The 25,573-nt window shown below is 38.4% G+C and overlaps 1 protein-coding gene across 1 annotated transcript in view; it reads right to left on the reverse strand.

The window, feature by feature from the left end:
* The window catches only part of RIT2 (Ras like without CAAX 2), a 189,326-nt gene that overhangs the window by 74,737 nt on the left and 89,016 nt on the right, over nucleotides 1-25,573 (reverse strand). The window contains exon 5 of the mRNA XM_048292204.1: nucleotides 16,698-16,889. Coding sequence (XP_048148161.1) covers nucleotides 16,698-16,889 — 192 coding nt within the window. The remainder of the gene's footprint in view (nucleotides 1-16,697; nucleotides 16,890-25,573) is intronic.

The following is a 25,573-nucleotide window of genomic DNA, read 5'->3' on the forward strand; positions in this document are numbered from 1 at the left end:
TATATATATATTCTTTTTTTCTGATAAAAGTTTTCAAGATGGCAAATATTAGGAAAACAAACTGCATAAAGAAAGAGGCAGTTAGCGTAGAACAAACATCTCAGATTTGCCTGAAATATTAATATTTATTCAGTAAAAGTAGTCTGCTTTTACAGATGCAGCATTTTACACCAGGATAATGACTACAATCATACAGACTCTTCCTGAACAATTGAATGCAGAGGTGGTGTTTACAGTTTTGGGAAATGAGAACAAAGTGCCAATTGCCAGCCATCTCTAATGTGTCTCTGCAGTCAAAAGTTCAGCACCAAGGCAATCAAACATTTGAGTCTTAATTTGGCAGCTTTAATTTGCCCACATCCAATGTCCATTATGATACTGCAGTTTCAGTTCTGGTGACTTTTTCTTTATTCCTCCTGACTGAAGGAGCAGCAAAGTTGTAGCAAACAAGTTGAATAATTTCTGCCTTGATGAAGTCAGGGACTGTAAAAATCATCTCATTCCAGCCCCCTGCCCTGCTCAGGGACACTTTCTGCTATCCCACGTTGCTTCAAGCCCTTTTCAACCTGGTCTTTGACACTTCCAGGGATGGAGCAGCCACAGCTTCTCTGGGCAACCTGTGCCAGGGCCTCACCACTCTCACAGGGCAGAATTTCTTCCTAATACCTAATCTGAACTTCCCCTTTTTCAGTTTAAAGCCATTCCCGTTTTTCCTGTCATTCCAGGCCTGTGCCCAAAGTCCCTCTCCAAGTCCCTGTGATTCCCTTTATGCAGTGGAAAGGTCTCTAAAGCCTCTCTGGATCCTTCTCTCTGGGCTGAGCATCCCCAGCTCTCCCAGCCTCTCTCCATTGGAGAGGTGCCCCTGCCCTGGAAGCATCTCTGTGGTCTCCTCTGGACTCACTCCAAGAGCTCCGTGTCCTTCCTGCATTGGGAGCCCCAAAGTTGGATGCAGCACTGCAGGTGGGGTCTCACCAGAGAGGAGAAGAGGGGCAGAATCTCTCCCCACCTTGACCTGCTGGCCACACTTCTTTTGATGCAGTCCAAGACACAGCTGGGGCTTTCTGGGCTGCCAGTGCACATGGCTGGGTCATGTGGAGCTTCTCAACCAACACCCCAAGTCTTTCTCCCCAGGTCTGCTCTCCATCCATTCTCTGCCCGGCCTTCACTTGTGATTGGGATGGCCCTGACCCACCTGCACATGGACCTGGTACTTGCTGAACTTCATGAGGTTCACATGGTCCCACCTCTCCATCCTGTCCAGGTCCCTCTGGATCCATTGCTTCCCTCCAGCATGTGACTGTACCATGCAGCTTGGTGTCATCAGCAAAATTTCTGAGGGTGCCTTTGATTCTACTGCCCATCACACTGAATAAGGTCTTATCCAGACTCCTCATCTTGCGAGAAATATTAATGTAACAGAAAGACCTTAGGAAATATGTTTTATTTTTTTATTTCCAGAATTTCAGATAACTGGCATAATAGCTCTGTCTATGCACCTAGAATTTTCCCCACATAGCTGTAAAGATCTCAAGTCTGCGTTACAGAAAGTAAACATTTTAATGTTCCTCTATATTAGCCCTTAGATTCTAATTTGTCCCTCACTGTCTCAGACAAATAGGATCAATGTAGATCCTTTGCCTTCTATTTGACTAGTCTTAATTATGTATTTTCTGTCATTCAGCTTTATGACTATGTAATAAAAGACAGGTTTAATGGGCCAGTAGTCCAGGATGGGAAATCATCCAGCTAGTGAAGCATTGAGGACATCAAATTAGTGGCACTGCTGATCAGTTTTTTCCCCAGCCTGACATCTGTTTGTAAGCACTCATAGCCAAAATTGTTTTGAAAGGCAATGTCAGCCTTAGGCTTCAGAGCTTGCACCAGTGAATCTCTCCACCCTTTACTACCTGGTATTTTCTGCTATGAAATGAGACAATGCATATAATCATTAATGAGGGAGACAACATTATCTGATGTTTGATCTGATGAGTAGAAGTCACGGTTCCTGGGTTGTCTCTAACACCGTTCCTGATTCTTGTGTTATGCGTATATTTTAAATGTACTTTAAATTAGAGAACACCACTACACATGCAAGAAAGGTTTCTGGAAACCTTTAGTTTTAATTGAATTTGCTTCGTTATCTAATGATTTTTTGAATTCCTTGCCAAAAATTATTCTAGTAAATATGACTACTGCTAACAATCTCCCTGAACCTAAAGATAAGATGGAAGAGTATTAAAAGATTCATAGACTTTTGAAAAGAAAGAACTCTTGGGACCATGGCTCTGGACTGTTTTATAGTGCAGACTGAACATCTGCTTCAAGCTAACATTTGCTCGGAAAATAGAGTACCTCAGAAAAAGAGACAAGGAAGAGAACACAAAGAATCCCAGTGGAAACCTACATTAGCAGTAATTATCATATAATATAAATGATTATATAATAATCATACAATCATAATATAACTACAGTGATTACTCTAAATTAACAATGTGTTACTACCACTGTACACATTAATGTATAACATATGAGTGCATGGAAATGTAAATACTTATGTAAATGAATGTTTTCATGAGACTTCTGTGTGTTTGGCCTCTCAAATTCAGTTGTTATGGTTCATTTTATATATGTGTTATAGCAGAACAGCAGTGACTCTGAATAAATTAGACCACAGCTCTGTCTTGTCCCTCCATGCTATCATCAACAGCAGCCACTTGCTCAGGGACAGGACATGAAAGTAGATGAAACATAGAGAGTGCTACTGCTATCTCCTTGCACCTTTGGGGAATCTAAGGCTCAGACACTTCCTGAGTTAGAAATGTCATGTTTTCCTTTGAAAGTCCTTGCAAATCTGGTTAAATTACTTCTTTAACCCATAAAAAACTTTTATATTTGCAATTCCTACAGCAAAGAATTCCATAGTTTAGTTACGCACTCTGTATTAAAGCATTTTCATTTTTCTAACATATAATCTGATTAATCAATTAATTCAGCCCAAATATTGTATTGTTAGGAAGAAAATATACTCTTTTTATTAAAAATATTCAGAATTAATCTTAAACCTCGAAATATATTGAGAATTGATCTTGAACATCATCGTGTTCAACTGTCATTTTTACCACCCAAAATAAATACTTACCAAAATAGTTAAATAGAAAGTCTATCACCTTATTGACCAGATATTGATGGATCTATTTCAAAGAGGAATATCTATATCTACCTGGACTTACAAAGGTAATCATGTTCATTTTTCACCATTTATTTCTACCTTTGCTAGTTCTCCTTTTTGACACTTACTAACATGTAACATATCTTCCTTCAATTTTGCTTTTGTTATTCACATAAAACACTTTGGAAATTTAAGAAACTTATGGCCCTAACTTATGTTCCTTGTATGTTTGTTGACTTAATTGGTTAGGCACAAGCAATCTCTCTGAAGCCGTGATGACTTTTGCCTGTAAAATGTTATTTATTCACATATTTGTTATTCCTATTTATACACATTTATCCATACATTTGCCATTCCTATTCTTTCTTGTAGTAGATACCAATTTGCTCAGTAGAACTCAGATTTACTGGTCTGCAGTTCCCTGGACTGTTCTGCACGTGCCATCTTCCATTTCCCTCTTGCTGATTCCATTTTAAGCACAGTTACTAGTTCAGCAATTTTATACTTGAACCCTTTTGGAGCTCTTGGGTGAATACCATCTGTTCCTGATGATTTGTTGCCACACATATTATCAGTTAGTTCAAAAACCTCTCCTTTCTAGCATTTTTGTAAGCTGCCCAAGTATTGAATTTAGACAGCCTACTAAAGAACCATCAAACCTAAAGTCCTAATTCCAAATTTTGGGAAGCCTGTGTTCTGACTGCACATCTTCTATACCAAACACTCCCACCCTCATATAAATAATGAACTAAATGTCATAAGACAATTTTTTAGTATTAAGTACCCACATTTCTGTCATTCAAAGTCACTTCAGCATTCTCTGTCTTTCCTGTGATTGTTCAGAATAAAATACCACAAAGTTCTGTCATAGAGGAACATTATTTATCAAGATAAAACCACAGATATTGAGGCAGGTAAAGGCAGAACATTAAGGTCTGATTTTGTTCAGACCATAGAGTTTCAATGAGAATCATACACAGGAGGAAAAAGAATATAATATAGGCACTGTTGATGCTTCCATTGCCATAGAAAAGAGGAGATTTCCTAAATTATCTATTTTTTATCACTATCTAGACAAATTAAACCATGCATTGAACAAGATGAAGGCTTAATACATTTAAGTGGATAATGTCCTTATGGGGCTTCTGAGTAACAGCTCATTACTTAATTTCAGGTAGCATGGAATTTTTTTCATTACTGCATTGTGTTAATTTTCTTTTTAAATATATATTTTTTTTTACAGAAGTATTTTCTGCCAGAGATTTCAATACTATGAAAATTTTCTGTTTCTTTATAATTTTAATTTTTGAAGAAAAACAGCCATTCTGATCCTATGTTGCTTTAGTGAAACACACTTATGTAGAAGACTTTCTAGTCACAAGGCTAAGGAATTTGCTGATTATAAAAATAAAGATTTCTGCACTACTGTGTAATTTTGGCATAACAACAAGCCTTTAACTTTACTGCACAAGAAGAATGAAAAAAAATTCCCATTGGAACTATTCCACCGTCTTTTATGAGGGTTTTTTTTCGTTAATTATCTTCAGTTTCCCTCATGGCCTTTTTACCTGAGCTCCATAAAAAGCAATTTCTCTTTTACAGACGATCCATATTGAAAATGTCAGGCAATCAGGACAAATATAAAAGTACTTTTTTATATGGTAGGGCTTCAAAATTAGTAAAAGCAGCATTTTGTGCGAGTGTGAGTTAAATTTAAGTGAAATAAAAGTTGATAGGTTGACAACAGTGGAAAGTATGTCACTCTTTCAGTTCACAGAACAATGGTACAAACAGTGGGAGATTCTCCAGCAAGTTCTGAAAAATTAATTGTGCCTTAGACATATTTTGGCATAAAGAAAATTTAAGTTATTATTAACGTTAATTTCTTCACTCCTCTTAATCAGAATGTCAGGAAAGATTTCCAGAACAGAGTAAGAAAGCACTTTTACCTTTGTCCCATCTAGCCATGTCTTCGTGATCAAGATTCCACAGGGACTGAAGAACAAAGTAACACTGAACATAACAAATCTCTTCCCAGAAATTTAACAAATTTGATGGACACTTTTCATCTAGGAATTATCCTTACCCAAAATTATCTGGTACTAGTTCCCTCCTCATAAAACAAAGGATTGGGGTGTATGCTTTAAACAAGGAAAAGCAGTAATTAAGGAATGAACTGCTACCTATGAACCCTTCCCACAACTGACTTCTTTCTCTTCACAAATATTTATCGAATAAGGTTAAAGCCCTAGCAAGAGTAAAGACATCAGACAGTGAAATAGTCTCTGTCTCAAAATACAGAAAGATATTAACACTAAGACATTTAAAATTCTTATATTACACTTACTCAGGGACTAAAGAATTAAGTCCTTGCAGATACCACTATGTCTCAGGTGCTTCCTGATGTTTCCCAAATGACTTTCAGGCATCAGTCTCACTGATTACCGAGTGCTGTTGACCCATCTATGATCTCTTTAACTCTACCATTCATTTGTTTGTTTGGTTTGGTTTTGCTTTTTTGTTGGTTTCTTTTTTTTTTTTTTTGAGTTGGGTTGTTTTTTTTTTCTTTTGGTTTGGTTTTGGTTTCAGTTTTTTATTTTGTTTGGTTTGGTTTTGGTTTTTGTTTGTGTGTGTTTAGGTGGGGGCTTCTTTTTTTTTTTGTTTGCTTGCTTGTTTTTTTCGTGGCAGATCTCAGGGATTCTCATAATTGCAGATCCTCAAAATCAAACCAAACTACTCTCAAGTTCTAACCCCCTCCTGGTTTTGAGAGCATTATTATCTTGAAAAGGTTACCTGCCATCACCAGTCATCTTGTAGTCACAGGCAATCATCGGTGAAATCATCTCATTCACTTCAGATGGGAAAGAAAATGGGGTTAAAAGGGAATACAACTTCTCCATGAGCAGCATTTCTTCAGTGGGTTGCACTGGGAAATGAGCTACACAGGTCTGCATCCCAGTTCAAGTCAGAGGCCACAGGTCTGGCCAGTTCTCAGAGCATATTTCAATCCAAGGAAAGCACAGATCATCTCTACTCTCTCTTTCACCCTCCTCCTCTTCCACCTCCTTCTCCGACTACACAAAACACACAAACACCTGCAATCTCCTCCCAACCTATAAAAAAATAACCTATTAATAAAAATTCAGGGAAAAAAATCTCTATTTTTAATGAAATGGAGAAAATCCACACAATTTTCTTCATACAGTATGTTGAGAAAGAGAGCAAAAGAGATCAGAGGAATGCCACCTGACACCCATATTCCTGAATCAGTTCACATTGAAGTGAACCTGCACCCAGCACAATCCTGGTGTTTGTCTTCAGCAGAAAACATGCCAGGATTTGGTGACAGTAGATGGTGTGGGGTTCGAATCAGTTGCTAGGAAGGTTTCAAACAGTGATAGGAAGGCCACTGGGTTTGGTCTGTAGTTTAAGTAGCCCCGGACTAAGCACATCTGGCATATCACTCAGATTTTGGGGCAGGCTTGGGGGGAAAACCCAGCAAAACAACTAACTCATGCTTCCTTGGGTTTCAAAATCCAAGAAATTGTAAGCTGTGGAAATTAGTGGAATCTAGAAAATCAAGGTAAATTTTACTTTTTTTTTGCTTAAATATTATTCTAGTCACAGCTGGGAAAACAATGAAAGAATTATCCCATGGTTTTGCTAATGAAAATCATCATTAAGTGTAAAGACAATCTATTTCCCACCACCTCAGAGAAAACGTAAAGTGAATTCAAAATTTCAATGGCTTATTATATATGACAGGAATACCCAAAGTGGCCCGTGGTGCTGATGAATATCCTGTATTGAGCACAATGTTGGTCATAGATTACAGTATTAAAACATCCAAACAGACACAAGCACACACAAAACCCTGCGTATTTGTGTCAGTCCTTGTACCAGATTACTTAAAAAAATTGGTAAGAGATATAATTTTTCTCCTTATTACCATTTTTTAATTGTAGTAGGTGGTAATAATGACAAAGATGGAAACAGAGAGAAAGAACTTTTCCTGAGTGACAGAGGAAATAAATACAGTAACAGCAGAAGGGAAGTCCATCCTTTTCTTCTTTTAGAGACAACAATCATCAGGAAAAGGTGGATGAATATACTAAGCTGTATCAAACCCAATACAGATTAATTTCAAATAAACAACACACCATACCCTAACTCCCAGATGGGGATTCTGGTCAGAAAAACTATGTAATTAGTAATGTGAGTGACTAATACTGAAACTCAAATTTTGATATTTTGTAGACATTTATCATCTTTAGTTTCAAGTGCCATCATGTGTTTTAATGTCATTTTATAAGAGGTGATTTCCTGGATCTTCTTGAAATAACTGTGCTATATCAAAAAATTTACTCAGAGGTTTTGAAGCTGCCATTTTTAATAGATTTTAGATGGTAAAATTTGGACACCATGGATGAGATATTAATACATGTTTTCCCCTTCATTTACTTTTTTGGGCTCATTTTTTTGGGGGGGTAAGAGATTTTTGAGCATTTTTTTTTCTTTTATTGTCATGACTGCACAACTTAAACAATGTCACAGTGTGTGAAGCTAGTGTTGCTATTCTTAGGCAAGTAGTCAGATATAATTAAAAACAAATCTAACTTCCTAATTCATCTGGGAAAAAAAAAAGTGAGTAATTAAGACTGGAATACAAGCAAATCTTAAAAAATCAAAGACGATTAAACTGATTAATCTTCTTTTCTTTAAATGGTAGGTCATACTCTTATTATTAATAACACCATAATGAGCTGTAATTAAATTCTCGCAAAGTTTCTACTTTCAAGTAGTTTGACCTCCTACTGCAAAAACACATAGAAAGCTATCCTGGTTACAAGAAATTCACATTTTTGCATCAAAAACACACTCAGTAGATATGGCTGCCTGTGTTAATATGCTACTTTGCAAGAATGAGAATAAAGTTGATAACACAGAGAAATTTTAGTTGTTCTCAGCAGTGCTCACTCCAGTCAAGGACTTTTCAGTGTCCCATGCTCTGCCCATGAAAAAACCCAGGGGAAAGCATGGCCAGGAGAGCTGACATCAGCTGGCCAAAGGGATACTCCATGCCGTAGGATGTCATGCCCAGGACATAAACTGGAGGCAGTTGGCCAGGAGCTGCCTCTTTCTGTTTGGGGACACACTGGACATCGGTCAGAGGGTGGTGAACATCACTTGTTTCTCTTGGGCTTGTTCCTCCCTCTCTCTCCTTTCATAATTTTTACCATTAATATCATTATTATCTTATACTTAATTTTGTTTCAATTATTAAAGTGGGTTTTTTTGTTGTTTTTTTTTTTTTTTTTTCCTTTTAAATTTTCCTCCCCACCAGGAACAGAGGGGAATGAGTGAGTGGCCGCATGGTGCTCCAGCTGATGGCTGGAGTTAAACCACAACAAATATCCATCACAGGCTGCTGGCTAAGCACTAGTCACCCAACAAATGATGCCACTGTTGTTTCACTTGCAAGCTCTGCCTCTCTGTGTGGTCACTGTGTAGCCAAAATCTTTCCCTTTGAGAGATTCTGAGGAAAGCTGCAGCACCCCGAACTTGCTTGCAAACAAGCCCTACACTCCTGCAACCATGCAGGAGTTTTGTGTGCAAGTTTTACAACACGACTTGCTTGCTTTAATTACAAAGAAAGATCCTGTGGCATGACTGTCATGTGAAAACCTTCACAAGAGTCGATCTGTGCTAATTTTCAGGACAAGCTGACAAATCTCAGCCCAAGTTCATGTTGAGAAGCATCCTCTATCAATAAGGCAAGTGGTGAAAGGGCCTCTCTGTACCTTCACACATCTCCTCCGAGGTGTTCTCCCACTGAAGTCACACACAGTCATGCCAAGTCAGGATCCAGTGCCTGGGGTGGACAAAAATCTCTGAGGTGGATGGTGAAGTTAAAGCAGGTAGAGATAAGAAGTACTGGGAGCCTTTCAAAACAATATAAACGGTGCTGCTGTTTAATAACCCTAGCAGTGAAGAGACTTTGCAACACCCTCCCCTGTGTATGCGTCCTGCTTTGTCCTGCTTCAGCTACAAGAAATTAGCTGTCTTTGTTTTTATCTCTGAATATCCAGGTTTTACATTATAAACATTTTATTATCTGCAATGCAGCTATTGTTTTGCTGTTGTTTCTTCTCCTACAGAGCAACTTGTTATCTTCATCTTAGTCTTCTGTTCCATGTTAAAGGAATCACAGGACCTACTGGGTGGTTCACTAGGGGTTAACACAATTATAAACTGAGAAATGAGTCAACAGTTTCATTGCAATTGTCTGTGTGTTTGATGGCATTTAATGCAACCTGTGTAATAAGAGGCTGTGGTTTGGGTGAGGTTGTGGAAACATGAAAGCATTGTAATGACAAGGAGGTAAACTATGTATAAATGAATATTTGCTAATGAATGTTAAGTTGATAATGATAGAATTTCCTTCCAAAACACTACAGCTGCCAAATTTAATTCTACAATTGCACTGGCATGGAAAAATACACACCCTTTTTTTTTTTTTCTTTTTCCTTCTTCTTTTCTTTCTTTCTTTGGTGGGAGGGAAAATGCTATAAAGATTCTTTTTTGAAAACTATATGAGAAAGACTTCTTAGGACAATGGCCAGTGGGAAAGAAATGTTGAAAAATCAAAATCAATTAAAAGTAAATAGAAGTTAGAGTCATAGGAGAACATGACAGAATCCAGATATGCATTTTGATAATGCAAGAAAGTGATTATTCAAAGGTCTGACAGTTTCCTAAGATAATAAAACATCATGACAACTTCAGTAATTTTAATTCCAAATATTCAGACAACTGTCATAACTCCACCGAAACAGCAAAAATGGCTTACATTGTTCAGATTTTGAAGATCAAACAAAGAATATGATGTGATATCATGTGGGACGGCAATATGTAGGCAAGTGGGTGATGACGGCTGCTCCTTACAAATGTAACTCATTTTCGTCAGGCACTGATGGAAAATGGAACTACGTGAATATCCATGGAAAATGAACAATCAAGATGGAATCAAAATGGATGAAAGAATTAATCTAAAAATTTAATAAAAAATTCAAATAAATAGACCCCTAGAATCACTGAAGTTGGAAAAGCCCTCTAAGGCCATTGAGTCCAACCTTTCTCCCAGCACTGCCAAGGCCACCACTAACCCGTGTCCTCAAGCACCACATCCACATGGCTTTTAAATCCCTCCAGGGATGGGGAATCCACCACTTCCCTGAGCATCTGTGCCAGGTCTGGACAGCCTTTGCCATCAAGAAATGTTTCCCTGGTGTCCCACCTGACCCTCCCCTGGCAGAGCTTGAGGCCGTTCCCTCTCCTCCTGTCCCTGTTCCCTGGGAGCAGAGCCCGACCTCCCCCCAGGTGTCCCCTCCTGTCAGGGACTTGTGCAGAGCCACAAGGTCCCCCCTGAGCCTCCTTTTCTCCAGGCTGAGCCCCTTTCCCAGCTCCTTAAGCTGCTGTTCATCAGACTTTAGCGCCAGACCCTTCCCCAGCTCCCCTTTTCTGGACACGACATAGTTTTGAAGAATTTGCTCTTCTGTGCCGTATTCTCCTCTGGATTTTTTTGATCAAATTTCTGTTATGATTTTGTAGTTGTTGTCTAGGATTTTGTTTGTTCGAAAACCGAAGGAAATATGAGTGCAAGGTTCAGAAGTACAGTCTGTAGTTAGCAGCAGCAATAACAGAATGAATCAGTAAGTTTTGATTCTTAACTTAAAATGTCAGAAGCAATTTTGTAAGTTTCCATCTCTCCCCAGCACCACTGTAAAAAGGCAAAGAAGGTGGCTGTCTGAGCCTCCCTCTGCTGTCAGCAGCAAGACGGACTTCTTCCCCAGCAGATACATCTCATTTTATGAGACACTTCTATGACGTGTGATAAATCCTAGTTTTCTGCCTGGATTTTATAGAGACTCTGGCCAAGTCATTTAATCTCACCATTTACAACGTCTGCAATTAGCACAAATGTACACTTTTCTTTGTCAATAAGCAGCAAAAAATGCATCTATGTTGACTTGCACTTAAAAAGGAGAATTGAAGCCTTTTATTCTTTGTGTAGGACACTGGTCTGAATAATGGGAAACAAGAGTCTTCCTTCAGTACAGACTCTTCTACCTCAATGTTTTCAAGAGGAAATGGAACTGCTGGTTTTAAAGTAGAGTTACACATTTCAAAACAGTTTTAATCCCAAAAGCAACAGAATTCAGCCTGATGCTAAGGTAAGAAATTCATAATACTGCAGTTTCATGATTCATAATATGAGTAAGAGAGCATCTAGTAAACAGTGCTTCATAGTTATGCAGAGAAAAATAAAAACAAAAGTAAAATATAATATCATATTCTTGAAGTATTTTCAGTGTCTCAACCAGGCACCAGAAGGTACAGACTGACAATTTTTGATATAGATACCAAACAGTTACTCACACAAAAGAAACCAAACCAAAACAAGGGTTTTTTTAAAAAAATAAAGCTAAACAAAACAAAGCAAAGCAAAACAAAACAAAAAAACTTTATCTGTCTCAGACTCAGATATTTCAAGGTTTGAGAAGCATGAAAATAGAGCAACTGTCAAAATGACAAATTTAAAAGTTGACACTCGCATTGTCTGATAACCAGTCAGCTTATTTTGTGCAAAATCCAGAGTAAAACCTCACTGAGGTGAGATTATTCAGCTGGTTATGATCATGAAAACTTACTGTGATCCTGGTTTAAGAATTATTTTATGATATAATAAAGCCTTAGGAAAAAAAGACAATGACACATCTGTAATACATTTACACTCCGAGTAATCTATTGTTCCGTGTTAAATGATAGAATCACAGAACCACAGAATGGCTTAGGTTGGAAGGGACTTTAAAAACCACCACGTTCCACCCCCTGCCATGGGCAGGGACATCCTCCACTAGACCAGGCTCCTCTGAGCCCTGTCCAGCCTGGCCCTGGACACTTGCAGGGGCAAGGGAACCACAGCTTCTCTGGGCAACCTGTGCAGGGCTTCACCATCCTCACAGTGAAGAATTTCTCCCTAACATCTGATCTAAACCTACTCACTTTCAGCTTGAACACATTCCCCCTACATTCCCCCTTGTTCTATCACTACAGTTCTGGAAGAAAAAGGCAGATTTCATGCTGATTTTTTCCCCCCCCCCCACTAAATGAGAAGGCTGTAGAGGAAAATGCTTTCAAAGGCACTGCTACTGTCAGATTTTTGCTTGAAGCCGGTAAGACAACTCATGGGTGGAAGGGTAAACAGTTGCATAATTCTTTTCAGGAGCAAGACTGTACTGGCAAAACTAACAGCTTTGATGACAAGCTTCCCAGAGAGACCAGGAGCTGGAAGAAACATGAGCTTCCCTCCTAACTTTGGACTAAATGGATATCCACATATTATCCATGGACTCAGCTGAGCCCATAGGTGATTCCTCTGGGGTCAGAAAAAAGCATACAAGAAAAACTGCTCCGTGAAGGCTGTTATATTTCTGTGTGGCTAGAATTTCCAGAGGGGTTCTAACATCCACATTAAAGTTTGAAAAAGCTTCTAGAAAGAATATTTTATAGCTCAGAGTTAACAGCACGTTATTCAAAGGAGCTTGAGTAGTTAGTTCCCCTCTGAATTGCTCAATGTAATTAATATTTTGCAATGATCCATCGGTAAAGGCTTTTGTATATTTTCTAAGCAACCTTTTAGTAATGTCACAGGTCCTAACTATTAAATATTTTTATATAAAGCTGCAATTTAGCATTAGTATGACATGAGCTTGAATAGCTTTAATGTATTTTTTTGAAGATGAATATGTTCTAATTAGATATTTATCTGTTATACATGTTTTGAACAGTAAGAACCAGGTGTTCATCTGGAATAAAGTGACACCTAAAGTGAAAGGATCAGCATTTTCAAACAGCTGGTCCTACATGTTTCTGAAAATCTGATGATAATTAAAAACATACAAGCATACATTTACTGATCTAATGACTTTGTTGTTTGAAAACACTGGAATTAAAATGTTACCTAATCAAACAGTTAGTTCTGTATTTTTCTGTCTAACAGCTATGGAATATAATGCACATAATACTTAAATATTTCTTAGAGCAATGGCTGAAAAAATTAGGGAATGGAAATAGATAAATGTTCCAGACCAGGCTGGATGGGACTTGGAGCAACCCAGTCCAGTGCAAGGTGTCCCTGCCCATGGCAGGGGGGTTAGAATGAGATGAGCTTTAAAGTCCCTTCCAGTACAAACCATTCCATGATTCTGTGAATGCCTTAACCATTCATTCCTGTTCACTGGGGGATGGAGGGCGCCTTGCCACCACATATACATCAAGATAATGATTTACTTTGTTTTTCCCCCCAGTTTTTCCCCCATGTTGTTCAGAGAAAATTGAAAGTGTTTATTCTTTGGGCTGGTGAATGTAACTAAAACTTGGTTTAAGAAGGAATACAGACAAACCCATTTCTTAGGACATTAAAAATCACAGCCATACATAAAGACTATAATTTCACTGAAGCCATCATAAAATAAAAATATCATTTAAAAATAATAAGCTTGTTGTTTTTGTTTCTCGGCAGTGTTTCCTCTTAAGAAACAATTTTAATTGCAGATTAGTTTTGTTCTTGTAGTCCTGTTGATAGATTTGAGGAAAGCAGCATACATCATTGTCTGTACTGTGTTGGGATTCACATTTCAAACAAAAGCTTTGTCTGGCCAAACCACTATGGCCTGTCTGATTGTTGCAGAATTGTCATTACATGGAAATGATGCCCAGGAATGTTGAACTTAATGTTGCGTCTTGAAATAACATGAATAACATTACAGTTGTTTTAATGAAATTCATAGGAGAAAAATGTCATTAAACAAATCCACAATATTAGCCCTGGTGCCCTGGTCAAATTCCAATCTGGCTGATTGCATTCTGACACCTACTATTTTTCAGCTGTTTGAATTTGGTGTGCTTGTATACCTCCCTGTTTGTTCATTGATATGTTAATGCCCTTCATCACCAGCTCATTGCTGCCTGTCACTCCACAGTTAGTCTGCTGTCACTCTCAGCCATCCAAATGCTTTTAATGAAGCTGTAATCACAGTGCATGACCTTGAAAAGATCCTTTTCAATCTACCTTCCCAGACCTCATCCAGTTAGATATTGCTTAACCTTACAAGTGAGCATAGATAAAACTTGTTCCAGTGTTTGTTAAACATACAGCACAGCCTCATGTCCCAGTCCTGAGAAAATGAAACACTGAGGTTTCATATGTGCTTAAAGCTGGGCACAGAAGTGTCCTCCCGCAGCCTGGGGCTTCAGTTTAGGTCAGGAAGGTACTCTGAGAAGTATCTGCTCATCACCCCTACTTAACCGTGATTTGCTTTGAATTGTGGAGTGGTATCTGAAAACACAATCTAAAATGGATTAAACTTAGGTGAAGATACACTCCAGGAGGACATTTAATATACTCTAGCACCAACTAGTTATGCTGACAACAGCCATGGGGTAGACATAGTCTAGATTTAAAAAGAATATCCCAAAATCTGGACTTCAGAATAAATTGCTTTGCTCTACAGTTGGTTCATACTACTTGCTTATGGGCACAAAGTCATATTCAAATGCTTTATTTAAAGGAGCAGAACTGCTTTGCATTACCTTACTAGTCTTTGACTTAAGGGTCAAAATCTGGATTGCAGAATATTTGAGAAAACCCTTCTAACATTGCCAAACATTGGCATTTGTAGAAGGCATATGGAAGAAAACATTTTGAAGATCTAAATCCTGTTTCATTGAAAACTTTTCAAAATGCAGAACTACAATTTGGACTTTCCTTGTTTACACATTAGGGCAGGATCATCAGTGGGGACCTTATAGAACAGTTTTTAGTGTGTCTATCACATCTCACGGGCATAATTTCAAATATTATTCCCCAATCCTTCCCCATGCCTCTTAATCTTGAATGTTGTCAGGGAAATCCAATCCAGGCATTCATGCACAGTAATTTTCCTGTTTGTGACACCAGACAAGATCGTTGAGAATGTAAAAGTATTTAAATCAGGCATATGTTTTTATGTATGTTGATAGTGATTAAAATATAAAAGTTGAACAAAAAGTAAGATCAGAAAGAGATAGTGCCAAAGATGAGTGCAAGAGTGTCTTTGTACCAATTAGGAAATAAAACACTCCTGACACCTCATCTATAGGTAACTGCAGGTAATCAATTGTATCCTGCTTTGGGGTCAAGTGCAATGTCCTGTTCTCTCAGCAAAACCACTGAATCCACTTCCTTCCCCAAACACATATCCCTCCCCTCTGGTGTTTAAGCACATGGCACTGCTGTTTGAGGCTCAAGATGCCTGTTAAACTGCAGCTGGATTGTCACCATCAGGGTTTTGTCACATCTTGATTTAGGGAGGAAGCCAATGATCTGGAAAACAGATGTGAAGTTTTAAATGTACATAATCAGATCTTTAAGACTAATTTCAGGCTCAATACTGTCTTGGATTTTCTTCAGATAGAACAAAGACAAAGAAATGGGGAGAAGAGTGACAGGATAAGTGGAGAAGAGTATATAGGATTGTGTGAGCACAGATGCTAATGAACCAAAAAACCCACCATTTTATTTAAGTGTTACATATGTCTGCACAGAAGTCAGGCATTTGTAAGCAGTCATAGTTGTATCAGAGGCATCTTAAAATTTCCATATAGGATAATATCTTTTTCTTTTTCCTTCTTGTTTCAAGCCTCTGCTTAAGATTAGGCATATTTTCCATTCAGTACCAGGTCACAGCCAAGCCATTCTAATCTGATCTCTCTCTAACTCACCAGTATAAAGAGTAAGGAAGAAGTAGAGAGGGAGCAAAATGAAAAGAGTGAGCAAAGATTATTAAAGACATTGAGACAGCCACAGTTATTGGCCTTGTAGTCAAAAAAATCTGCTGCTCTATGGGTGGTGGTAGCTGAAATCTTGTATAAAAATCAAAGTGAATTCAAGTCTTCAATTCTCAAAATGTTGCCATTTTACCGAACCTTCTAACAACATAGTCACTGGATCTTCAGGCAAATGTGATCTCATATGTGTTTCTTTATTTTCACTTTTTCTTTTTAATGTCTGAGTTTGAAAAATCTTTAATCAAATCTAGTATGTTTGGGGGAAAAAAAAGAAACCTCTGTTTAATGTCTGGAAACATCAAAGGAACCCAAGTTTTTTTCCACAAAGATCCTGATTGAAGCTTTTTCTATGTTGAATACATATGTATGAATATAAATGTAAATCTTCTGACAACAGTAGTCAAAGTTTTTCAAGTAAAACCAGAAAGTTTGGATGTGATTTGCCAAGGTTACTTCAAGTTCCACAACATATGAATGAAAAGAACTGCAAAGACCTTAATTTATTACAAGTTTGTTGCTCTTTGATTAAACATCTTCTTGTGCTAATAATTCTTGGTAGCATGGTACAACATATGCTGCAGAAACCCCTGAGGCAGCCAAGAAAAACCAAGCCAAAAACAGTGGAGGAGTCGCTTACCTGCCTGAACTCCTCAAGGTCTATTTTGTTTCCCACCAGCACCACGGGGATGTCATAGGTGTGCCGGACACGATAAATGAGTTCTTTAAACTCAGCTGCTTCTTGAAAGGATTGGCGGTCTGTGATGGAATAGCAGATAATGAAGCCTTCTCCACCTCGCATATACTGGTCCCTCATGGCAGTGAATTCTGCCTGCAGAACAGGAAGAACACTCTCAGTAATTTGGCAAACAAAATTATCCGTCTGTAAATAACAAACTTGCAGAAAACTTCCCTGATTCCCTATATAGATTCACATTTCTTGTTTTACCCTTGTAAACACTGCTTGCTGAAATTTGTGCATCCTACTGGGGTCATCAACCCCAATAATAAGGATTTCTCTTAGGATGTTTTTTTTTCTTTTCCCATCATGGGAGCTCTGTCCTCGTAGAATATGAACTTATTATGCAAGTCTCTGCATACAGAAAATACTGTCTCATGTATTACCAGAAGCTTCAGCAGTGCTGCCAGTACAAACAGATGAATTGCAATTGAAAGAATATTAAGAGGTGTAAAAGAAGCTATATTACTACCTAGGGATCGGAGACAGGTACAAATTACTTATTATGCACTCAATTCAAAAGCTCAGTAATATCAAAAAGACATTCATTGATTCCCACCAGCTTTGGAATAGTACCTAGCAAAACGGGAATCCAATCTGCAAAAACTTCTACTTTTTAAAGGGTCTCAAAAAAGATGGGGGTTTCAGTTCACGGTGGGATAATGCCATTACATGAGAATGAACAATTTCAAACAGTGCTAGAATTGGCCTGATTTTCTCCTCCATTTCTCCCTTTTTATATATGCATTTATTATCACAGCAATGCTTCTTGTTACTAATTTTTTTTCAGAAGCATTTAATAACTGCCACATTGTACAAAAAATTGAAGATTTAGTTTTCAAAACCTAGTCTCAGGCACTGTGTCTTGAGAATATGTTTTAAAGACAGTTTCTTTGTCAAGTTTGTTTGCTTTTCTTGATCACAGCCCAGAATAACCCAATACCATGGCAACAGTCGGTCAGGATCAGAATCCTCCTGACAGAATCAGTTCTCCAGAGATGTTAAGATGCAGGAAGGTCTGATAAAAAAGGAATACACAGATCAACATTGGACCATTTCTATGAGCAGCAGGATGCAGCATCAAATCCTGTATTTTTTACTCTATTGGGAATTTAGGCTAGGGTATTTTAAAACAGTTTAGTTTACGTACATATATCCTCAGCCCTTGCTGAAAATTGAAAGGAAATGGATTTCTTATGCTCTTTTTAAAGTCTCAGTCTTAAATCTCTCTCAATAGTTGCTCATGTTGATTGACATTACCTCCTGTGAATAGACTTTCATGTTGACCATAATCACTTATTTATGATGCATCTTTTACCCAAGGTCTTTATACATCATTCAAAACATTTCACCTGCTGCAGGAAAAAGTTCACCCAACTAAGCTTCAAAATGGCAAACTAATAGGTAATTTAAGAGTAGAATTCTGCTTTGAGACTTACTCAGAATTTGAAAATCTCTAAATTATTACCAGTAGCACCCCAGGAGGGTTTATTAACTACCAGGCTATAAGGCAGAGTGGATCAGGTCAAAACGTAGCCCATCCTCTTGAAACTGGATGTCCAGGCAGAAGGGTAGCTGGACACTGAAGATATCAAACAGAAAGGATTCCACACTCTATGGTTTGGATAAGACACTGACAAGAGCTGTGTCTCTGTTCCCAGGTCTTTTCTTGCCATTTACATTAGATAGCAACTAGATTAATAAATGGTGCCATACAAAACTAGAGATCACATTCAAAGTCTCCAAGCTGAGGGCAAGGAGTGTTAATGACTAAACACAGTCATCAAATCCATTACCTGCCCTCAGACCCCAGGCTTTTATACCAGAACAAAGATCTCACTGGAGTGCCCAACCCTTGCGACCCTGATTTTCTCCTCTTTGCACCTGTCCCTTAGAACTGTTCTACACCATGTTTAGTAGGGGAGTCTCCTTTGTAGGAGGAGCAGAACTAGGCCAGGATTCCTTCAGGCTGAGCAGACAATGGAAACCTTCAGCGAAGTTAAATTTGTGGATTAGGTGTCTGAATTTAGTCGCTGCCCACTGTCTAAGCTGTCCTTGTAAAAAGTGGTAAAAAATTCAATGCCGTTAATGGACTACAGGCTGCTTCTGCTGATGGGAAATATTTATACCATTAGTTATCTAATTATCTATTTTTTGCACCTGTTATTTATTTTTAGAGCATTTATACAACTGAGTGGAGCTGCTTGCTAAAAGTACATGTTTGCGCATGGAACCTAAAGCCCAGCCCAGACGACCTGTCTCCCCAAGTTAGAAATTTCATAAATCAACTACTGTCGCACTGTATGACAACTCTGTGCAACCTTTTACAAAGAATGAGCTCTGTTTACGTGAGGTGATCCACCTCTAGGAAGCGCTCAGAACTTTGTACACTCATTTATAGCCATTTATGGCAAACCAAGAAGGAATTAAGTCACACATCACAGTTTAAGTTACTCACAGTAAGTGGCATTCTGCAGCACCAGTACTCCCAGGATCACTCCCCAGGGATGCTTAATGGCTTTCCCTGACTGACAGGAGACCTTGGGTTCCTAATTTCACACACTGAATCATTCCAAAGGGACAGAGTTCTCAGCTTTTAGGGACTGCCACTCTTGAGTCAGAATCATCTACCTACGCGCTCTGGTTCCTACCGGAGCAAAGTTAAGACTTTCAAGATATGAATTAATTTATCTGCGCAATTTTTTATCATGACACATTATTGCTGCTGATTTATTGGACTAAACAGACAAAATACTTTAGTGTCGTGTTTGCAGTGATCCATTTTCAGAGGCATTAAGTATTCTGAGCAAACTGCATTGAGGACATAGACTTTGCTTTCTGTTGTTAACTCAGCTAGTCATTTCCATTCCAATTTTTTTATGTTGACATTCATTTCTCAGCTTTTTTCTCTTTGGCATGATTGCTCAGTACAAAGTCAAGGACTCCAAGGTCAAACAGATATAAACCTGGTTTTTGATTTCAAAAGAAATGGATTTTTCCTCCGTTCACCAGGAATCTCAACATAATAACATATACTAAGAGAAAGAATAAATATAATGACCAATAAGTGTAATAAAATCTTTGCAACTCTGTATGTATACTATATATAAAAGACAAAGGACTAAGAGGCAACTAAATCTCTTTGTTAATTTTTAAGTTCAATCAAACCTTGCTTCAGATTCCCCTTTTTTTTTCATGCTTCTCTACAGTAAGCAGTACTAAAACTCAAGTTCACTCGGGTTCTGTCAATGTTCAGGTATAGATAGAGATAAAGTCTAAGGTTTTACAGATTTTTCAGTAGTTTTATTTTTGTATTTTGCCTGGTTCCCTTATAAAATAAGCAACAGTGTATCAGTGCATCTGGCTCACTTATATCATCTTTAATTGTTCCTTGCTGTAAAAAGGCTCCTCTTAAAAATCGTTCAGGAATAGTGGATACAAATTTCTATCAATAAAGGGAAAATACAAAACATTCCCAAGTCAGTAAATGCCAAGGGGAAGAGACAGAAGGAAATCACGCCCCCTCAAAAGGAAATCAATTCTGAGAATTAAAGTGAAGATTTGTCATGCTTACAGCACTTTGCAGCTTGACATCACTCGAGTACTCTCTTGTGTATTATGACTAAGACTTAACTGAAAAGTGTAGTAAAAACTCTTTTGAAACCAAATCATCATTCTTCTTAGGAGATGTGATACTTGAGAACAAGCATCAATTCTTGATAGAAGCAAAACAAAACTTTTCTAAAAGTTGAAAGAAAGCAGCATAACTTTTTCTTTTTTCCAGTATAAATTAATGCAGGGAAAAAAAAGCCACTAATGCTCATAAGACTATGTATTTCTACATGTTGTTGAAGAACATTGGCAAGTAAGTCTCTCAATGGTTAGGTTGCTCCTAAAGAGATATCACATTTGCCTTTCATCAGTGATCAGGCATCTGACACAATTTTTCAAAGGTATCAGAATGGCCTCACAATGATAAAAAGCATCTCCCTCAACATGCTTGGATGTGTCTCATCCTGTTACACTGAACTCCCTACACCCAGCGTGACCTACTTCTTCCTTTTTTGTCCCCCTCTACTCTCTCTCTTCCTCAAACTTTCCTAGGAGGCATAAAGTCCTGGAGCCATAAGAGCAGAGTTTGCCAGTGAAGGCTGGAATAGAGAAAGCGTTGAGTGTATTTGTACATTCCATGTTCCTCATCATTAGGACACACTCATTCCACCAGCAGACCCACAATTTTCCTGATCTTTGTGGAGTTGCCAGTGTGTCTGTAGAAACCTATCTCACTGCCTTTTAATCTCTCAAAATTTTCAACTCTTAGCAGCACTTTGTCTTTCATAATACAATCCATTCAAGCTGAAGAAATACTTCCATACCTACCCTTGGGAGAGCATTCCTCTTTCCACATTTCATCCTCCTGTATATGCTCTCTTTTTCTAGAAGTTTTTAAGAAAACAACAAAGAGAAAATGTTTCTCTCCTCTGCTTTCTCTCCTTCATCTTGATTTATACTCTTTTATCTCACTTTTCACAATGAGTGAAAGAAAATTTTTCATAAGAAGCAATATGATTAATTAATTTTAAGATTCATAGTGTTATCATGGATATATAAATAGAACTAGTATGTTGAGTTTTTTCATTAGAGATCAGAATGCTTTCCAAGTAAGACCACTATCTTAATGCCTCCAGAAGAGGAAAAAAAGTGATTGAGCAGCAAAGCCAAGTTTGTTTCTTTACTATTTCCTGAGAATTTCCTCCTGATCAATGCTGGAGAAGGAGTGCTGGGCTACAAAAGCTTCTATGTGACTCAGAATAGAAGTTGTTTAGAAGCACCATCTGCCACATCACCATTTTACACCTGCAGCGCTCTGAAGTGAAGCCATTTCTCCCAGATTCCCATGTTCTGCATAGCTAAGAGATGGCCTTGTCAGTGCCAAAAAGGAAAAAAGGGGGAGAAGAATAAAAAAAAAAAGGGACAAGGCAATGAGCAGAGGGTCACCATCCCTGTCCCTTCTTTTTCATTGTGTGGTGATGTGTTTGAGGAGTAAACACGGCTCAGAAGTGCAGTCCTTCCCCATGCTCCTCAGAAGTGTGGTGCTTAGAAATTTAAAGATGCAGCACCTCCGAAACAAAGGTGTCATGTTTTTCAAACTACACACACTCTCCACACATTTTGATGTCTGTTCTTTTTTTATGATCTTGGCTTGTATCTCTGGAAGAGGTCAGAGCCTCCCCAGGGAGGCCAGCCGCACAGTTTGAAGAATGTCACTTTCTATATCTTCTTGTCTTATGTTCTGCTTGACTTTAGAACCGAGAATCTGCTAACAGATGTTCTTAATCAAAACTGTCTCCCTGATTACCACAGGGGTCATTCTTATTATAAACTGGGTTTTTTACATTTATAGGGAACACTTGAGGGGTGGGATATGTTCTTGCAAACCGGCAGGATATTGTTCATCTATGACAATGAACAAACAAGGATAAAATGAACAAAAAGGACACAGGAAACTCAGGGGGAGGGGAAAAATCTTCAAATAGTGATAGAAGAAAAACTAAAAACAATAAAAAAATTCATGAAACTGCATTGTTTACTTGGAATTTTTTTTATTAAAAGTAAGTTGAGATTTCTCCTATCTCAGGAAAGTTGTTGTAGATATGGTCAAAGAATACTTTTTAACAAAAAAGTCTAAGTACAAACCTCCCATGTCTCTCTGTTAGTAAATTCTGTTACACACATAAGCATCAAGTTGACTTTATCGGGATTACATATCATCCACCTGGCACAGCTTGTCATAAAGTGTGCTTCTCATTTACCTCTTGAAATAGATTTACCTAATAAAAGTACACTGGTGAGAAGTGCTGTGATAATTATTTGGTTTTCACGGATTTAGTCTTTCATTTTTTGTGAGAGGAGGAAGGGACAAAAGCAAGTAGTTTTTAAAAGCTTATTTGTAATAGCAAGCAGCAAGAAACCTGCAGCAGTTACATTTCAAATGAGAAAGCATCCAGATAGGATGTTAGCTGGATATTACACCTTATAAATATTGTAATACCAGTACTAATCTAGATGTGAAGGACAGGCCTTATTTCATCTGGTTTCTGCCCCCTGAAGAGGTAGTTGGGTATTCTACATTTAGAATCATAGCTTTATTTAGTCTTCAAGTCTCTCTCTGCAGTCATTAGGGACACATGATTGATTCCAGAGAGTAACTCAACCCATCCTCAGGGAAGTGTTTAAGATGCTAGGGGTGTTTTTCTTTTGTACCTCTCTCACTACCTCGACAGAGACTAAACATAGAGCCCTGCCTCTGATGTCCACAGTATCAGCCAGGCCCTGCCCAGTCATATTCTTCATGCATTTGGGTGATAAGGCTAGTCTTCTCCTCCATTTTAAACTTTTCATTTGGCTTCTACAAGGCTGTTTTATTTCCAATCGAGTTCAAAAGATCAAGAGAATGTAGCATCTAATGCCTAAAGCCAATAGAGGATTTTTCCCCTCACAGCATGCAGCAGTGGGAAATGCTGTTCCTCAGCATGGGTTGAGTAACACTAAGAGATAAGAAAGGAACACTTCTTCCATCACAGAAGCCAAAGTTTCCAACCTGCTGGCTTTGCTTGCAGGAGTCCTGCCTGCACCAGCTACAGGTTCCCAGAAATGACACAGCAGAAAACAAGGAAACACAGAACATTATCAACATCACTTCACACTCTCTTCTTGCTTGTCTCCTATTTCCAGCCATATTTTGCAAAGAGCAACAACAAAAAGAGTTGCATGGCAAAAGATAGCAAAAACTTTGCAGCAGGTGGTACTCAGCCACCTGTGCCAGCCTAAACCATCTGCCACATCACTGGGAGGAAGGAAGGGAGCTGAGTAACAGCTCAGACACAGACCAAAGAAAATGCAGGGGCTCTGGCTTAAACACTGAAGGATGGAGATTGATTCTTCTCCTTGTCAAGTCTCTGCAGTGTTCTGGTTGTACATCAAACTCGTCTCTCACAACCTTTTTTGCCTGTTCTGGTAATGATTCAGGAGCAGTTCAAAATGGGATTAGTAATAAATGAGAATTAGCCCATAAGCCTGCAGTAGAAGTGGATTATTATTATAATCAGTCCCTTGATTAATGATCAGGCAGTGTCTCATGCCTTATAATTACAGGAAAGAATTCTTGCTTCTGTTGTAAAACAGCAATATCCCTTTTCTTCTGTGAATTTGTACTGGGGACAAAATGCACATCACAGATGACGGAAAAAGTATGAAGATAAAAGAGATTCAGTCCAAGCTCCCAGCAGACTAATGGCTTTCTGAGCTTTATCTGACAGCCTTCCAAGACAATATTACAAACTCCACATTGTACAAAATTAGTAGCCTTTTCTTAACTCTGGGAATGTACAAGGATAAAGCTGAGACGGGCACTGAAATTAATCTGTAATTTAGAAGACAACCAGCAACCCCCATTTAAGCTAATTTATTTACCTGGAAAGGGAAACAGGAGAAGGAGAATATTCATGACAGGTGTTCTTTCTGGAAGACACACAGGTATCATATCCATTTCTATGATAAATAGCAGCATTACTTTTAGCTGCTGATTTCCAGGGGTTTTCCAGGTTAGCTCACCTAGGATTGACAGGGAAGACCTCAAGACCTTGCCTGTGGGCAAGAAGATGGTGCAGGCTTAGTGGGCCAAATAAATGGATGGTCAGCAGCATCAGAAACACAATTAGACATGCACTGATTATTAAATTCAAGCACAGATTTACATTCCTGATTTTCACAAAATTTTGGCTGAAAACTTTCTAAAATAATTTCCTCCTACTACTTTCCCCTACATTTAATGCTCTTCAGCAACAACCTGTTTACTCCAGAAACAGGTTTTCAGTCCCAGAGAGGAGATGATATTGCATTAGACCTCAGATCAGTATTCTTTTTAGGAACTAATGTATCCTCACCAAAAGAGATGGATTCCTTCCTACTGGTTAATACATCTTTAATCTCTGACTACAGAAGAGACTTTATGCACAACCAAAGTCCTGAATGGAAAGAGAAATTAATTAAAAATAAAGATAGCAGTTTCTTAATGTGAATTACTCAATAAGGGCAACTCATGATTACTTTGCTCTCATCTTCATCCAAACGAGTCTGAGCCTCTGAACTGGAATGTCAAGATTTCATCCTGCCTGGGATTGTGATGTCATGGATATGTGAGGTTATTTTTTTATTGACTTCAAGTCATTGTTAGACACGATCGATTTTCGCCATCAGTGAAATCATGTTGTTTCCCACAAGTTAACTTATAGATTCAGGTTCCCCTTCTCCTCCCAGCTGTGAAACTGCTTCCCATCCTATCTTGCACTGCTCTCAGTCACAGACCATGCAGGATTAAGCCTGGTGAAAAACAGGTGTCAATGCTCCTTTGCATCCTGAGCACGGATGGATGACTATTTCACTGCCCTTTCCCTAACTGCAGAACATTTTATATGCACTCACTATTCTGTATTCACATGTCCTGCATCATGACTTATGCAGGAAGATTGAGCCACACCAGCCTGATAGAAAAAAAGTAAGTAAAGGGAAATAAATAAGGGGGAGAAAAAGACAGATTTGAGCAACTTCCAGTAAAATAACTCAGGACTACAAAATATAACATCACAAAGTGACCATTCTTTCTTGCTGAGGAACTAGTAAATAACCTGCAGTGGCACTCAGACTCTGCCTCCAGATACAGCTTCTTTTCACTGAGATTCCCAATGTTCCCACTCTAATTGCCCTTCTGCCTCCAC

The sequence above is a fragment of the Corvus hawaiiensis genome, chromosome Z (assembly GCF_020740725.1).
Source record: "Corvus hawaiiensis isolate bCorHaw1 chromosome Z, bCorHaw1.pri.cur, whole genome shotgun sequence".
NCBI lineage: Eukaryota > Metazoa > Chordata > Aves > Passeriformes > Corvidae > Corvus > Corvus hawaiiensis.